General features: G+C 40.3%; 1 protein-coding gene across 3 annotated transcripts in view; it reads left to right on the forward strand.

Annotated features, from left to right (window-relative positions):
* Positions 1-17,802, forward strand: part of chd2 (chromodomain helicase DNA binding protein 2) — a 101,950-nt gene that overhangs the window by 56,166 nt on the left and 27,982 nt on the right. For all 3 annotated transcript variants that reach the window (XM_047822305.1, XM_047822303.1, XM_047822304.1), the window contains exons 7-22: positions 3,955-4,091; positions 7,468-7,693; positions 7,905-8,005; positions 8,119-8,160; positions 8,411-8,580; positions 8,785-8,909; positions 9,773-9,989; positions 10,097-10,186; positions 10,307-10,497; positions 10,670-10,858; positions 10,975-11,137; positions 11,237-11,389; positions 11,845-11,916; positions 12,098-12,247; positions 12,343-12,491; positions 12,609-12,705. In XM_047822305.1, coding sequence (XP_047678261.1) covers positions 3,955-4,091; positions 7,468-7,693; positions 7,905-8,005; positions 8,119-8,160; positions 8,411-8,580; positions 8,785-8,909; positions 9,773-9,989; positions 10,097-10,186; positions 10,307-10,497; positions 10,670-10,858; positions 10,975-11,137; positions 11,237-11,389; positions 11,845-11,916; positions 12,098-12,247; positions 12,343-12,491; positions 12,609-12,705 — 2,272 coding nt within the window. The remainder of the gene's footprint in view (positions 1-3,954; positions 4,092-7,467; positions 7,694-7,904; positions 8,006-8,118; positions 8,161-8,410; positions 8,581-8,784; positions 8,910-9,772; positions 9,990-10,096; positions 10,187-10,306; positions 10,498-10,669; positions 10,859-10,974; positions 11,138-11,236; positions 11,390-11,844; positions 11,917-12,097; positions 12,248-12,342; positions 12,492-12,608; positions 12,706-17,802) is intronic.

Raw genomic sequence — 17,802 nt, forward strand, 5'->3', positions numbered from 1 at the left:
CCCCGCCTTCGACTGCCACCCAATCCACATTGCACCGGCCCCTTACGGTTTCTCCTGCAGGTGGTGGGCCCACAGGAGATCGGCCCCACGTCGCTCTTTCGGGCTGAGCCCGACCGGGCCCCGTGGTTCAAGACCCGGCCACCAGGCGCTCGCATGCGAGCCCCAACCTCGGGCTTGGCTCCAGGGCGGGGCCCCGGTTGCGCCTTACCGAGCGACGTCACGGACCTTGATTTTACTTTACTCATAAGGGTTTTTTGAACCGTTCTTTGTCTGGCCTGTCACCCAGGACCTGACAACGTAGCTCCTAGGATCATTCAGGCACGCAAACCCCTCTACCACAATAAGGTGGCGGTTCAAGGAGGACTTTGTGGTTGTTTTATCTGACCTCCGGCCGTATGTCTTGGACACTCGGGTAAAGAGAAGGGCGGAGCTGTCAACTGATCACCACCTGGTGGTGAGTTGGATCCGATGGCGGGGGAGGAAGTTGGACAGACTTGGCAGACCCAAACGTACTGTGAGGGTCTGCTGGGAACGTTTGACAGAGTCTCCGATCAGAGAGATCTTCAACTCCCACCTCCGGCAGAGCTTCAACCAGATCCCGAGGGAGGTTGGAGACACTGAGTCCGAGTGGACCATGTTCACTGGACCATGCAGGGATGCCGTCAAGCTGAAGGAGTCCTATCGAGCCTGGTTGGCTTGAGGTTCTCCTCAACCCCACCGACATGTCTTCCACTGAGGAAGCAGAGGGCGGGGGCTCAGTTGTGGACTCGTCGATTCCCCAAGCTGAGGTCACTGAGGTAGTTGAGAAGCTCCTCAGTGGCAAGGCACCGGGGGTGGATGAGATCCACCCTGATTACCTCAAGTCTCTGGATGTTGTGGGGCTGTCTTGGTTGACACGCCTCTGCAACATCGCGTGGAGGTTGCCTCTGGACTGGCAGACTGGGGTGGTGGTCCCTCTGTTCAAGAAGGGGGACCGGAGGGTGTGTTCCAACTATAGGGGGATCACACTCCTCAGCCTCCCCGGAAAAGTCTATGCCAGGGTACTGGAGAGGAGAATCCGGCCGATAGTCGAACCTCGGATCCAGGAGGAGCAATGCGGGTTTCGTCCCGGTCGTAGAACACTGGACCATCTCTATACCCTCGCCAGGTTGCTGGAGGGTTCATGGGAGTTTGCCCAACCAGTCCACATGTGTTTTGTGGATCTGGAGAAGGCTTTCAACTGTGTCCCTCGTGGTGACCTGTGGGGGGTGCTCTGGGAGTATGGGGTCCGGGGCCCTCTGTTAAGGGCTGTCCGGTCCCTATATGGCAGGAGTTTGGTTCGCATTGCTGGCAGTAAGTCAGACTTGTTCCCGGTGCATGTTGGACTCCGGCAGGGCTGCCCTTTGTCACCGGTCCTGTTCATTACTTATATGGACAGGATTTCTAGGCGCAGTATGGGGCCGGAGGGAGTCCGGTTTGGGGACCACAGGATTTCGTCTCTGCTTTTTGCAGATGATGATGTCCTGCTGGCTTCCTCAAACCAGGACCTTCAGCGTGCACTGGGACGGTTTGCAGCCGAGTGTGAAGCGGCAGGGATGAGAATCAGCACCTCCAAGTCCGAGGACATGGTTCTCCGTCAGAAAAGGGTGGCTTGCCCCCTTCAGGTTGGTGGAGAGTTCCTGCCTCAAGTGGAGGAGTTTAAGCATCTTGGGGTCTCGTTTACGAGTGAGGGAAGGATGGAGCGACAGGCGGATTGGTGTATCTTCTGCAGTGATGCGGTCGATATACCGATCTGTTGTGGTGAAGAAAGAGCTGAGCCACAAGGCGAAGCTCTCTATTTACCGGTCGATCTACGTTCCTACCCTCACCTATGGTCATGAGCTTTGGGTCATGACCGAAAGGACGAGATCCCGGATACAGGCGGCCGAAATGAGTTTCCTCCACAGGGTGGCTGGGCGCTCCCTTAGAGATAGGGTGAGGAGCTCGGTCACTCGGGAGGAGCTCAGAGTAGAGCCGCTGCTCCTCCACATCGAGAGGAGTCAGCTGAGGTGGCTCGGGCATCTGTTTCGGATGCCTCCTGGACGCCTCCCTGGGGAGGTGTTCCGGGCATGTGGCCCCGGGGAAGACCTAGGACACGCTGGAGGGACTATGTCTCTCGGCTGGCCTGGGAACGCCTCGGTATTCCCCCAGAAGAGCTGGAGGAAGTGTCTGTGGAGAGGGAAGTCTGGGCATCCCTGCTTAGACTGCTGCCCCCGCGACCCGGCCCCGGATAAGTGGTAGAAAATGGATGGATGGACATGTCCATGTTGTGCACATTTTCAATTTCGCTTGTTTTGGGGGCGGGGCTACACGTGATGTCATGTGGTGTCGAGTGACGTCACCAGAATACCCGGTGGGGTGCCAATACTTTTGGCAAAAAGTGGCTACTGAGGGTTTGGACATTTCATGTCAATACTGCAGTCATTATGGGATTATCCGACATATCCGAATTTGGTGCATGTGGCTCAAAAGCCCTAGGCCGCATTTTTTTTTTCAGTACCTTGTGGAGTGTCCTTTATTTTTTAGAACTTCTAACAAACGGTTTCCATAAGTGCTGACAAGCATCTTACACCTCTCGATTGGAATCTTTGCCTATTCTTCACATGCAAAAGTCTTTAACTCAGTGATGTTTGATGGCTACCGTGCTGCACGTGCCTTCTTCAAATCCAACCAAAGATTTTCAATTGGATCGAAATCTGGTGACTGAGAAGGCCACTTCAGGACGCTCCAGCATCTTTTCCCCAACCAAGCATTAGTTGATTTGGATGTGTGTTTGGGATCATTGTCTTGCTGGAAGATACAATGATCACCAAGGTTTAATTTGTCAGCAAAAGGCATCACGTTATTCTTTAAAATGACCTGGTATTTCTGGGAATTCATGTTGCCAGGTACATGATCAGGATCGCCAGTTCCTGCTGCAGAAAAACAGCCCCACATCATAAATGACCCACTTCCGTGCTTGACCGTGGGGATGGTATTCTTTTGGTCACAAGCCTGACCTTTTGCACGCCAGATGTACCGCTGGTCCATATGTCCAAAAAGTTCCAGTTTGGTTTCATCAGTCCATAGAACTGTCTCCCAGAACTCTAGTTTTTTCCAAATTCCTCCTGGCATATTCTAGTCGACTCCTGATGTTCCGTGAGGTTAAGAGTGGAGTGCGTCTTGTGGTCCGGCCATGAAGTCCTTAATTATTCGGTGCACGTCTTATAGCACTTGTACAAGCTCTTATCAGGTCATCCTGTAGCTTTCTTGCAGTCACACTGGGGTTTTCTTAGCTGTCCTGACTAAGTTGCTAAGGGCCCTTGATGAAATTGTGGGCTTTCTTCCACGGCCAGGAAGGTTTGCAGCTGTTCAATAAGTTTTTAACTTCCTTATAATGCTCCCAATGGTGTCTCTTGGAATGTTAAATATTTTGGAAATCTTCTTATACCCAAGGCCGTTGATGTGATGAAATAATCTCCTCTCTCTTTTGTGGAAGCTCCTTTGTCTTTCCCATGATTGCAACTCACCTTGAACACCTTCATGGTTGGGGTTTATACTGTATATGCATCACAGCTGAAGCAAATGAAGGATCGTTATAGAGTTCCCAAAGGCTTAATGATGTTTCAGCTCCACTTCAGGCCATAAAAACTTTCAGAAATCTTTAAAAATAACTATTATATAGAGGTTGAATAATTGTGACATGGCTATCTTAACTAAATATACTGTTACACACAAATACTACATCATACATTTTCTGCATTGATTTTATGCATCGCTTAACTCATAAAGAAGTCATCCAAAGCAGAATCCCACACTTTGAAAAGATTTTTCATAAATCCTTAAAACTCTTTGGAGGTTGAATATTTCTGATTGCAACTGTATATACATTTCTTTAAGATATGTTAGCTATATTATTTGTGGAGGCTTTTTTAAGTGATTTTCTATTGACTGCAGTTATAAGGAGGACCAGCATGATTTTGAAACAGACTCTGATGACCTGATTGAAATGGCAGAGGGAACAGAAGATGTGCAAGATGATGACAGTGAGACCATTGAAAAAGTCATGGATGCCAGGATTGGCAAGAAAGGAGGTGAGGTTTTCTTGTTTCAGGATTGTATCCATTATTAAACAGGTTGGAAGCTTGTATATCACCACCTTGTTCCTTATCTCCTTTTAAGGAATGTTTTTAGAATTTTGATTTCACTGACTAACTGCCTGATTCCTGTTGTTGCCCATGCTCGAGGAGTTGAGCAATCTAGCTACTCTAAGCTAACAAGGAGTGAGTGGCACCAGGGATATTCTGTAATAAACATGCATGTATTGTATTATATATATATATAATATAAAAATTAGAGAGAGAGATTCCCGAACAAAATCTTAAGACCAGGGAAAACATTCCAGTATTTGCATTTCACACTGGTAGCACTTAACCATGTTGTAAGAACTGCTTCAAAATGTCAAAAGAAGAAAAAGGAGCGAGACAAAAAAAATAGAAATTGGCAATTTATTAAAGACGGCTTTAAAACTCAAACAGGCTGTTCAAAAGCTGATCAAAAGTTTAAGAACAAATGCCCATAACATAACTAAAAGCCCACAACAGAACTAGAAGTGTCAAAAAAGGACTCTGTAGTGAATAGCCCCATTGTTCTTTTTGATAACTTCAAACACTTGTTTTGGCATGCTTGATGCAACTGTTTCCTGGAGGTTGGTTGATAATCCATTTGGAGAAGAGGGCTTCACAAAGGGCATCCACAGTCTGAAAGTGATGTCTGTTTTTGTAAACCTTCCTTGCCATCCATCCCCAAACATTCTCAAGGGGATTTAGATCAGGAGAACATGCAGGATGGTCCAGAAGTGTAACGTTATTGTCCTGGAAGAAGTCCTTTGTCAGGCAGACATTGTGAATTGCAGCATTTTCCTGTTGAAAGACCAGCCATTACTACACAGACAAGGGCCCTCAGTCAAAACTATGCCTTCTGCAATATGTCTACATAGCCAGCCACTGTTTGATGCTTCTGCACAACCTGAATCTCCATTTTCCCATTGAAGGAAAAAGCATCCCAGATCATGATGGAGCAACATCTCTAGTGAGCATACAGATTCTTGTCCAAGAATAAAACTTTTTCATCTTTCTATGTTCCATGCCATTCAAACCACAACTCACAACATTTCAAAACTGGCTCCCTCCTGAAGCTCTCGCTGACTAGGTTTAAATATCTGCCAGAAATGCCCATCCAGCCAATAGCACGGGGAAGAGACGTAGTTGGGAGGGCTTACAAAAACAAACACAAAAGTACTGCTCGACTGATCTCTCTGGGTACGAGGTAGGTGTACCGTAAGACTCTATTTTGTTCCTGCACCAAGTTGGTGGAATTAAGTTTCCATAGATGTGTGAACAGCTCAGTCACTGGTGAAGACATTTCACCTCCTGAAACAATTAAAGTACTAAGTTGTTGGTAACCCTAACTAGTGAACCTAGTGAAACAGTGCTGATGTGTTCAATTATAGAGACTTCAAAGTCACTTTTGTACTCTGCTCTGGATAAGGGCATCCGCTGAATGCCATAATTGTAGCAGTGTGCCTAAAACTAAACCTTGTGGAATACCAAACTTAACTTTAGTATGCATAAAGAAGTCATCATTTACGTCCACAAACTGATAATAATCAGTCAAATTAGACCTGAACCAGGAAAGGGCTGTTCCTATAACACCAACAACATGCTCTAGCCTATCAAGTAATTAAGGGCCTTTTTACACCTGGTCACTTCATATGTTTTCTCTGATCCGATCAGCTATCTGATTTGTTAAAACTGTTCCATGCACCTGGGTGAAAGATCACTTGCGAGTGACGTACTTCCGTTTGGGAGGAGTATAGCACTGACGTATGTGGCTTGAACAACCACATTCATTTACACCTGTCCAGTTTCATCTGAAATGCGTCTACGACCACCTCCTGAAGTGGTTTGAACGATCGGATTTATATCCGTCTCGAAAACGTTTCAGAGGGCATTTAGACCTGGTCTTCTTGCGATCGGATAGCTCCCTGATCACAGAAAATGCATAAACGCAGAAAAAAGCCCCATAGTTTGATCATTTGTGCCAAATGCTTCAGTAAGGCCAAGCCACACCAGCAAGAAGACACAACACAAATCATAGGTCTATAACAGGTAATTTACCCTTTAACCAAATCTGTTCTATGGTGTACGGCCTAAATCCTGACTGATACATTTCATGAGTGTTATTTGTGACTGTGGCAAGGGAAAAACTCTCTTAGATGGTAAAGGAAGAAACTTGGAGAGGAACCAGCCTCAAAGGGGAACCCATCCTTATGTGGTTGACATGGAGGGTGTGATTTATAAATATACAATCTACAAATGTTTACAAATGTAAATAAATATACAAATGTTGTATTGATGAGGAGGTTGTTGTCCTCAAACACCGCATGTAGTTCGCATCTCCTCTTCGTATGCCCAACTATTTCATGAAGCAAAGTCAAAGTGTAGCTGATAGATGTCTCAGGATCCTCAGTGAAATTAAATGGATCTCTCAATGGGGAGTTAACCATTCTAAGTGCTAATCATAAACCGTGATTATCATTGTCTACAGGATTAGCTATCAAATTGTTTTTTCATTGTTTGTTTTATTTGTTTGTTTGTTTTAATAGTCTGGAGTTTCTGCCTGATGTTCTCAGTTTTGCCATTGAAGTAATTCTTCCCTTGCAATATAGCCCAGATTATCCTTGCCTCACCTTATCAATCATATCACCATCATCACCTAATCACCACATCAAACAACTCAGCTCAACTAGAAGAATTGCATTACATAAAAATTAATGGCATTTGGCATATCTTAACCAGAGAAACTTCCGTCTTTTTTAAACATCAGAGCTTTGCTCAAGTGTACAATTCAAATATGCAGAGGGTGCTGGTAAGCAAAGTAATTGCAGTGCCTGGAGTATTTTTGTAAGAATGGTGGGAAAACTGATTTGGACAATCAAGGGACTCATGAACAACTATCACAAAACTTAAAAACAGTCATTGATCATCTTGGTAACAAAACAGTATTCAGCATCAAGTGTATTAAAATCTTTGAACTGTTTTTGTGAATGTTACCTTTTGTCAAGTGGACTACATAGAACTGCCTGTTATGTAAAATAGCTTACCCAGGGCAGTAATAAATAAATACATATTGAACATTTTTAAGTATTATTTTGCAGATTCTGCAACCTGTGTCGAAACTTGACTACAACTATATGCATTTCCAAAAAGGAACACATTTTATCTCTTCAATAAAACTATCGTCTTCCCAAACTCTTTTGAGTTTTTATAACAGCAATACTTTTTAATTTAACTTATAAGTATGTAAATGTAAACTATAGCATATAGTGTAATATTGTCCAACCATTGTTTTTGCCTGTGTATAAATGCTGTGATGCTGTTAAAAAGAGAAGGTTTGTCCTTTACACAGCTACTGGAGTAGCCACCACACTCTATGCGGTAATGGCCAACGGGGACCCTATGGCAGATTTTGATCCTGACAAGGAAGAAGGTGAAACTCAGTTTCTTATCAAATGGAAGGGATGGTCCTATATCCACAATACATGGGAAAGTGTGGACTCACTCACTCAGCAAAAGGCCAAAGGGATGAAAAAACTGGAAAACTTTAGGAAGAAAAATGACGAGCTCAGTGCTTGGTAAGGAGATTTGAGCATGCATATTCGTCTATGAATGTCATAAAACTGTCAGATTTGACTATAGTATGGTTAGTACTCTAATTTCTTTTCTTTGGTTCAGTCATTTTAAAATTATGGGATAGTCATGTTAAAATTATAATTCTTGTTTGTATATATAACCTCCAAGTGTCTACAACATTTTAATTAAATGACAGAATTTGGCCTCTCATAGGTTGAAAAAAGCCTCACCAGAGGATTTGGAATATTACAACTGCCAACAAGAGTTAACCATTGATCTGAACAAGCAGTTTCAGATAGTAGAGAGAGTCATTGGTAAGTACACAAGGTGCTTCTTGAATGAAAGCTTATGTTTAAATGATTTACTTTTCTGAATATCTCAGTTTTTAATTACTGAATTTTGAATAACATCTTTATTACTTCTACAGCTATGAAAACCGGGAAATCACAGGTGCCCTCTGATTTTCCCTGTAAGTACGTTTTACTTCACTTTAATTCACTATGTTCTAGTTACTAAAGTTTGAAGGAAACATAAAATCTAAAGTGATTTATTACAACACAGAGCTGACTACATATTACTAGATCTAATTTGAATTTAAGTCATGTTTGTAGTAGAGTTACTCCTTGCACATTGCTTGCTGGATTTATCAAAAAAACAAAAGTGACTTTTACTAATGCCCTTAGACAAATCCTTTTGACCATTTACCTTCCTTGATGCAGCTCATAAGACCACGTCTAACAAACCTGAGTACTTATGTAAGTGGATGGGTCTGCCCTATGCAGAGTGCACTTGGGAAGATGGTGCCCTAATAGGAATAAAGTTCCAGTCTTGCATAGACAGTTTCAACAACAGGAATGTCTCGAAGACTATGCCCTCCAAAGACTGTAAGGTAAGAGGCTTATTTAAGCAATTTTTCAAATCAGTTGTCATTTTTTTCACTGCTTTTCTGTTATTAATATGTGACTTTAATATTAAAGTCTTAAACTTATTAAAATGGGTAATTGCTGCTTAGTTTGCATCTAATCAACTTTTATTGTGGAAGTTCAGAATTGAGTCTTTTCTTAACTTTCTCTTTCTCTTAACTTCCTTGAAGGTGTTAAAACAGAGGCCAAGATTTGTGGCTCTAAAGAAACAGCCCTCTTATATTGGAGATGAGAACCTGGAGCTGAGAGACTACCAGTTAGATGGATTAAACTGGCTTGCACACTCTTGGTGCAGGTATTTTAAGTGTACTTCTTTATTATACTTTCTGTATTATATTTGCTTATTAAATTAAACGCTTGAACAATTTTTTGTGTAATTTTAAGCATCCTTAATGTTCAATCTACCTCAAATATGTAACTTAACCTTTGCCCCATGAATACCTTTAACATTTTTACTTTTAAGATACTCTCAAATTATCTAAACAATATTGCTTAATGGTGTGTGGTGACCTGACCTTTACATCTACATATGGGCTTTACCCAAACAGGTGCACACAAACGTAGCACACAACTGTCTAGATTTCCTTTTACTGAAACCAAGAATCCTATTCCAAACCTGTTGCAGTATTACAGTGCCAGTGTGCATGTTTTCCTTTCATGGTGTGCAAGAAGTTGAGTGTTCTCCACAGAACCCTGATTTTAACTCCACTGAGTATTTTAGGGATTATTTGGAACATTGATGCCAGGCCTTCTTGTGCAACATCAGTGCCCAACTTTTAATGTTTTTTTTTTGGCAGAATGAGCACAAATCACCACAGCCACATTCACACAGACACTTAAATAGTGGATAACCTTCCTATAAGATTGGAGGTTATTATAACTACAGAGGATGGGACCAAATCTGGAATGGGATATTCAACAGGCGCATAAGGGTGTGATGATCAGGTGTCCACTAGTGTTTAGAGATATATTCTATATGAAGGCTGTTACATTATGTGCTTTAGTGTTTTTTAATGTATAAATAATCTTTCATTTAAAATAGCAAACATTGACATGTTTTTAAAATACATTTGTACATACATACATATAATAGGGCACTCAATTTGTCACATTAATTTGTCTGTGTCAATTGCTAATGTTGTTGCTCATGTTGTCTAGGTGTAACAGTGTTATATTAGCTGATGAGATGGGCCTAGGGAAGACCATCCAGACCATTTCATTCCTTTCCTACCTGTTCCATCAACACCAGCTATATGGCCCCTTCCTCTTGGTTGTGCCCCTTTCCACACTAACTTCCTGGCAGCGCGAGTTCAGTACTTGGGCTCCTGATATGAATGTTGTGGTCTATCTGGGGGATGTTTTGAGCAGAAAGACGGTAAAAGTGCACTTGAATGTCAAAATGGATCTTGGTTTTGTGTATAATTCGATTATGTATGTTTTTTGTTAAACTGATTTTTTCCCCCCAATCTCTGTATCTTATAGATTCGTGATTATGAATGGATTCACCAGCAGACCAAACGAATAAAGTTCAACACACTTTTGACCACATATGAAATTTTATTAAAGGATAAGGTGATAAGAGATATTATTCTCTGCACTAAAGTGCTGCACACCTTTATATGTATTTAGGTACTGTAGCTGTATCCTGTCAATGCATTGAAAACATGTCAGTTTTTGTTCTTGTTACTGCAGAGTGTTTTGGGAAACATAAACTGGGCATTTCTTGGGGTAGATGAGGCTCATCGGCTGAAGAATGACGACTCTCTGCTGTATAAAACACTAATAGATTTCAGGTCAAACCACAGGCTACTTATAACTGGAACACCACTGCAGAATTCATTGAAAGAGTTGTGGTCTCTCCTGCACTTTCTTATGCCTGACAAGTAGGTCTTGCTCTGCTTCTGTGGTGCTCTTAACTAGGTTATAGTTTTACTAGCTACATGAAAAATGTCTACGTACACTGTAAAGAAAATGTGTGTTGTCAAGAAATTGATCCAAATTAAATGTCAATATAAGGTTTAGATGGTTGATGCATTCGTGTTTGCTTTGTTTCAGGTTTGAGTTGTGGGAGGATTTTGAAGATGAGCATGGTAAGGGCAGGGACAATGGCTATCAGAGCTTGCACAAAGTGCTTGAGCCCTTCCTTCTGCGTCGTGTAAAAAAGGACGTGGAGAAATCCCTGCCTGCCAAAGTAGAGCAGATCCTCCGTGTGGACATGTCTGCCCAGCAGAAACAGTTCTACAAGTAGGTCCTTCATTGTATACACTGGAAAAACAAGTTTTGCATTTGATGGCTGTTTTTGGCTGTTTAAGTTTTTATTTCATCTAGTCTGTGCTCTCTTTTATTCGTTTTTATTTAAGGTGGATTCTCACAAGGAATTACAAAGCCCTATCTAAAGGCACCAGAGGCAGTTCCTCAGGCTTCCTCAACATCGTCATGGAGCTGAAGAAATGCTGTAATCATGGGTTCCTTATCAAACACCCAGATGAGGGAGAAAATGAGAATCCTCAGGAGCACTTGCAGGTAAGACAATCTTAGGAGGGCAGTCTGCTTGAAATCCATAAATTATTTTAGACTTTATTCAGGTTTATTCTAATTTTAACTCATTTTGTTCCGGGGCAGGCACTGGTCCGTGGCAGTGGAAAGCTTGTGCTGTTGGATAAATTGCTAACAAGACTGAGAGAACGAGGCAATCGTGTGCTTATATTTTCTCAGATGGTCCGTATGCTGGATATCTTAGCTGATTATCTGGCCATGAAACGCTGTCCTTTCCAGGTATTAAAAAACATTGTGGATAGTGTTCAATTTTTTCTCCAGTAGATTAAATTTGAACTTGTGTGACAAACCATTGTTGTCTGTAGTAATCCTTTTTTTTTTTTTTTTTTTGGTTATCTAACTTTCTATATCATGAATGAATTACTTGGGCTGGATTTTGAATTTTGGTAAGACTCAGGTGTCAGATTTGCAAAAATATCTTGAAACTTGCTCTATTTGTATCCACTGGTTATTTTTTAATGTGCACTATCAATGTTCTGGGCAACACTTGTATTAGTTGCCATTCGATACCACTTTTTTCCCAATTTTATCTATTTATTTTCAATTATTTAGGGAACAAATACCCCAACTTCACAAAGTGGGTGATTTGAGACTCTAGTTATATGAGGCTTTCTAAGATGGTGTTGACACCCCCCCCCCTTTTTTTAATTGGCTCGTATTTTCCATATGTTTAGAGATTGGATGGCTCCATCAAGGGAGAGCTCCGAAAACAAGCACTTGACCACTTCAATGCAGAGGGTTCTGAGGTATGTACTGGATATTGTTTCACACAGTTTTAAGTGGCAATGCGATTTTTCAGTTCTTTTTATAAACTTTGATTTACGCTTGGAAAATGCATGAATGAAAGGCTAGGAAGAAAGCCTCTAACTAATTTAATATCATTAAGCTGTTACTGTGCACTTAATGATTACTTTTTCTCTTCTCTAGGATTTCTGTTTCCTCTTGTCCACCCGTGCCGGTGGTCTGGGCATTAATTTGGCCTCAGCTGACACTGTGGTCATCTTTGACTCTGACTGGAACCCTCAAAATGACCTGCAGGCCCAGGCCAGAGCTCACAGAATTGGCCAGAAAAAACAAGTAATATTTCTTAGCCATTAAGCTCACAGACACGTTATTGAGAGAGACACTGGGGGGTGTTAGTACACTCATTTGTATATTATTTGCCTCTTTAGGTGAATATTTATCGTCTGGTCACGAAAGGAACTGTGGAGGAGGATATTATTGAAAGGGCAAAGAAGAAGATGGTGCTTGACCATCTTGTCATACAGAGAATGGATACCACTGGAAGGACAATACTAGACAACAACTCGGGCAATTCAAAGTGAGCTGTTTATTTTATTATTTTATTTTGTTCAATAACAAAAATTCAAACTATTAAGAATAGCACATTTTATAACTTAGATTATAAAGTACTGAACTATATCTGAACTATGTCCAGTTCAAATCCGTTTAACAAGGAGGAGCTGGCAGCTATCTTGAAGTTTGGTGCAGAGGATCTGTTTAAAGAACCTGAAGGGGAGGAATCAGAACCACAGGTATCCATTTGTGTGTTTTGTGTGTAAACTAGGGATACATCAAGTATGGTATCATTCTGATACCTTGCTCATTTATTTATATTTAAAAAATATATCTCATCACATGATATCAAATTGGGAACAATCTTTTTTTTTTTTTGCAATTTTTTTTTTTGCCAAGTTGTTGCTTTGGTTGTTGCTGATGTTTCAAACTACTGAATCTTTAAAACAACGGCTATATCACTGGGAAAAAGTGCTTTTGTTGTCTGAGATTGAGAGGTGTATATCAGCCTTGTTAATAAAGCATGTTAATTTGTTGGGAAAAAAAATTATAAATCCACTACACACTGTTAAATGTACACTTTATCTTTGGTTTGAAAATGTGTCAGGGTTTTCCAAATCAAAGGAATGGAGTCTAAATTGACAAGTCATTGAAGTGAAGGCACAAGTCTCCTCTGATTCTGTTGAGACAAAAATCAGTAAATTAGTGACTTGAGTTTAGTTTATTGTCATTTCAACCATATATAGCTGTTGCATTACACAGTGAAATGAGACAACGTTTCTCCAGGACCATGGTACTACATAAAACAAAGACAGGGCTAAGGACTTCCCTGCTAAAAAAAACCCCAGCATTGCTGGTCCAGCATAAGGTATGTTTTGCATGCTGGGACCAGCTTGGGATGGTGGTATGCTGGTCCAGCATTAGTTGCTGGTTGCTGGTGTGCTGGCCGACCAGCCTGGGATGCTGATGTGCTGGCCAACCAGCTTGGGATGGTGGTATGCTGGTCCAGCATTAGGTGCTGGTTGCCGGTGTGCTGGCCGACCAACCTGGGATGGTGGTATGCTGGTCCAGCATTAGGTGCTGGTTGCCGGTGTGCTGGCCAACCAGACTGGGATGCTGGTGTGCTGGCCAACCAGACTGGGATGCTGGTGTGCTGGCCAACCAGCCTGGGATGCTGGTGTGCTGGCCGACCAGCTTGGGATGCTGGTGTGCTGGTCAACACATGTTGTCTTTTGGATGCTAGTATAATCCCAGCAAGACCACAACAAATCCCATTTGTTACATATCACATTTCTTAGTGCATATTCATAGTTAAATAAAGACCAAGACAATTTTTTAGAGAATTGCAATTCACTTTTTAATAAAGAAAAACATTCTGGATATTCCTACCATTTACATGGCTTTCTTCATAAGTTTGTTTAAAATATTTATAGGACAATGACATTTGCCATCACACTGTAATTTACACATGTGCACAAATAATGTTACACAATATAACCTTTACAACACACATTTTCGGTCTTAGCTTCTGCTCTCTCTTTTAGCGAGTAACAAGTAGTATGTGGTGGCCATGTTTTTTAAAGAGCTGCTACCCGGAGTCGTTTGCCTTTACACAACTCCTGCTCTATGTCTTCTTCATTCTCTGAAAAATTATTATAACAAAATAAGAACCAAAACTATATATCACTCATTTGTTTATATTGTACAGTGAATGAGTTACGATAAAACAGCTACTGCTTAAGTTACTTACCTTTAAGCATTAGTATTTGTGCCCTGAAGACGTCTTGCTTCCATCGTACCCAATAAACCTGAGTTTGGTCAAACATGTCATAGTTTAAGTCCTTAATATCGCTAGATATTAAAAACCTCACTGTTGCATACCCAGAGTGAATCACAGGAGTGGATCAGTTTGTTAATTGTTTGGGCTGCAATATGGCATGTCTTAGGCCCACTACTTGTGCTAAAAAGACTTGGCCAAAGACTACCAATTTGGACAAATTGCGTTCATAGGTAGACCTGCCAGAAATCAGTTGCAGTAGTCCAGTCTTGAAATGATGAGTACCTGAGTAGCAAAAATGGCAGAATCCTTCTAATGTTGTAAAGAAGAAACTGACATGACCAAAAAAGGGATATCAGATCTTTCACTTCAATTAATTAATGTGCTTGCTAAAGCACATTCTCATTCTCTTGCATACTTATTATTATTAATGTGCTTGCAAAGCACATTCTTATTCTCTTGCATACTTACTATTATTATATTGCATACTTATTATTATTAATGTGCTTGCAAAGCACATTCTTATTCTCTTGCATACTTACTATTATTGTGCTTGCTAAAGCACATTCTTATTCTCTTGCATACTTACTATTATTATTATTATTATTATTATTATTGTGCTTGCTAAAGCACATTCTTATTCTCTTGTATACTTATTATTATTATTGTGCCTGCTAAAGCACATTCTTATTCTCTTGCATACTTATTATTATTATTATTATTATTATTATTATTAATGTGCTTGCAAAGCACATTCTTATTCTCTTGCATACTTATTCTTCTTCTTCTTCTTCCGGACAATTTTTCGGCGCGTAACTTGCCCCGCAGCTTTTGTCCTAGACCCATAAATGAGGTGTCAAATCGACCAGCTCATTGAGGAGAGGTGTGCTATAGTTTTTATAAGCGATCGTAATTCCAGAATGCCCAGTATGGAAGCTCAAATGGGTGTTTTTTCCCCATAGACTTGAATGGGGAATTCTTAAAATCTCTCTGTAGATGTGCTAACATCCAAAAGAGGGCAGCAGACACCAGTGAATCTGTCAGATCACACAATGTTGGAAGTAAAGATCTAGTAAAGGTCTTTAAAGCTTGTTGCTATATTTCACAGTTAGAATTGATGAGCTTTCAGGTTCATTTCATATATATATTGTGAGATTCCCCCCTATTTTCATGATTTTTGTTTGATTTGTTAGGCCCTGGACTACAAATTTGACGCCTCAGTGTAGTTTTATAAGCCTCCTAGGAGAAGTGAGAGCCACAACAAAGGACAGAAATGAACTGCTGTTTACAGTTTTCAGTCAGAAACGTAATATTTGTGAGGCGAGTGTTTTGGATTAAAGCGTTTTGGACTACAAATCTGACGCCTCAGTGTAGTTTTATAAGCCTCCTAGGAGAAGTGAGAGCCGAAACAAAGGACGGAAGTGAACTGCTGTTTCCAGTTTTCGGTCAGAAACATATTTGTTCAGTCAGAAACGTAATATTTGTGAGGGGAGCGTTTTGGATTAAAAGGCTTACATATTCCAGTTCCTTAGACTCTTGGGGATTTTTTACAAGCATTTGTTTTGGAAAATATTACCCCAGTGAAGAAAGGGAATTGTTTAAAGGTAAGTAAACAACTGGACTAGCGCCGCGTAGTTCAGGTGACTATCAACTTGGATTAAATTAGTATAATGGCTATAAATCATATTATGCTTTGTGTGTAGACTTGAATGGGGAATTCTTAAAATCTCTCTGTAGATGTGCTAACATCCAAAAGAGGGCAGCAAACACCAGTGAATCTGTCAGATCACACAACGTTGGAATTGAAGATCTAGGACGGAAGTACAGTTTTCGGTCAGAAACGCGTTTTGGATTAAAGTGTTTTGGATTAAAAGGCTTACATATTCCAGTTCCTTAGACTCTTGGGGATTTTTTACAAACATTTGTTTTGTAAAATATTACCCCAGTGAAGAAATGGAAACGTTTGAAGGTATGCGCCTCCTAGTTCAGGTGACTATCAACTTGGATTAAATTAGTATGATGGCTATAAATCGTATTATGCTTTGTGTGTGGGCTTAATAAAATCCCGAGAGTCTAAGCTTTCAAACAATATAACATTTAACCGTGTATTTAGAGGATTTAATGCTTAAAACTAGTGGTGGCGTGCTGAGGACAGTACGGCGGTCACATATGTTGTTGTTTCTGCCATTTGTATAACTTTTTGTTGTTTTCAACTATCTGTGTAGTTTTTATATTTTTTTATTTCAGTTTAAACTAATGTCCTTTTAAGTGCAGCAACGGCTCTTATAATAGCCACCCATTAATTCAAATTAAGCACATTTTTTCTTTGTCTCCTCACATTACATAATTATTTTTTAAACATATGATGCGTATATCACAAAGAATGATAAGAATGACTTTAATATAATAAAGCTTGGGTACTGTTAGACTCGCCATTCTTCACATTAGTGAATTAATACATAAAACCGCAAAGGCTTTCTCGTGTTCCTGAATGGAGTAGGGGATAGCGATTCTGTTTAGCATGCAAGAGTTTCGCGGTTCGAATCCACCCTTGGACAGTATTTTTTCTAACACTTTATAATAAAGGTTCATTAGTTGACATGTTGTTTCTGCCATTTGTATAACTTTTTGTCGTTTTCAACTATGTGTAGTTTTTATAATTTTTTATCTCAGTTTAAACTAATATCCTTTTAAGAGCAGCAACAGCTCTTTTAAGAGCCACCCATTAATTCAAATTAAGCGCATTTTTTCTTTGTCTCCTCACATTACATAATTATGTATATCACAAAGAATGATAAGAATGACTTTAATATAATAAAGCTTGGGTACTGTTAGACTCACCATTCTTCACATTAGTGAATTAATACATAACACTGCAAAGGCTTTCTCGTGTTCCTGAATGGAGTAGAGGATAGCGATTCTGTTTAGCATGCAAGAGTTTCGCGGTTCGAATCCACCCTTGGACAGTATTTTTTTTTCTAACACTTTATAATAAAGGTTCCTTAGTTGACATTAGTTACCGCATTACTTAACATGAACTAATAATGAACTGCACTTCTACAGCATTTAATAATTTTGTTCATGTTAATTTCAACATTTACTAATACATTATTAACACAGTGTTAACATTAGTTAATATACTGTGAACTAACATGAACAAAGAATAAACTTTATTTTAACAAAGATTACTACATACAATAATTTATTGCTCATGGTTAGTAAATGTTAGTTAATACATTAAATTTGAACTAATGATCCTTACTGTAATGTGATTACATTTTTTCCCAGTAAAATCTCTGATTGATGCTTTAGTTCAAGATCTTCATGGCGCTTGTTTCAGGAAAAGATAAATGGCTTTTCAAATATAACCATAGTAACTGTGCAGCCATACCCTAGCAACCATGTAGTGCACCTTACAAACCATATTGCAATATAAAGAAGCCATATCTCAGTTACACATCATAAAACACTCAGCACGATGAGGGGAACTGACGTCACGTGTAGCCCCGCCCCCAAAATAAGCAAAATCAAAAATTTTGCACAACATGGACATGTCATA

The sequence above is a fragment of the Tachysurus fulvidraco genome, chromosome 13 (assembly GCF_022655615.1).
Source record: "Tachysurus fulvidraco isolate hzauxx_2018 chromosome 13, HZAU_PFXX_2.0, whole genome shotgun sequence".
Classification (NCBI taxonomy): Eukaryota; Metazoa; Chordata; class Actinopteri; order Siluriformes; family Bagridae; genus Tachysurus; species Tachysurus fulvidraco.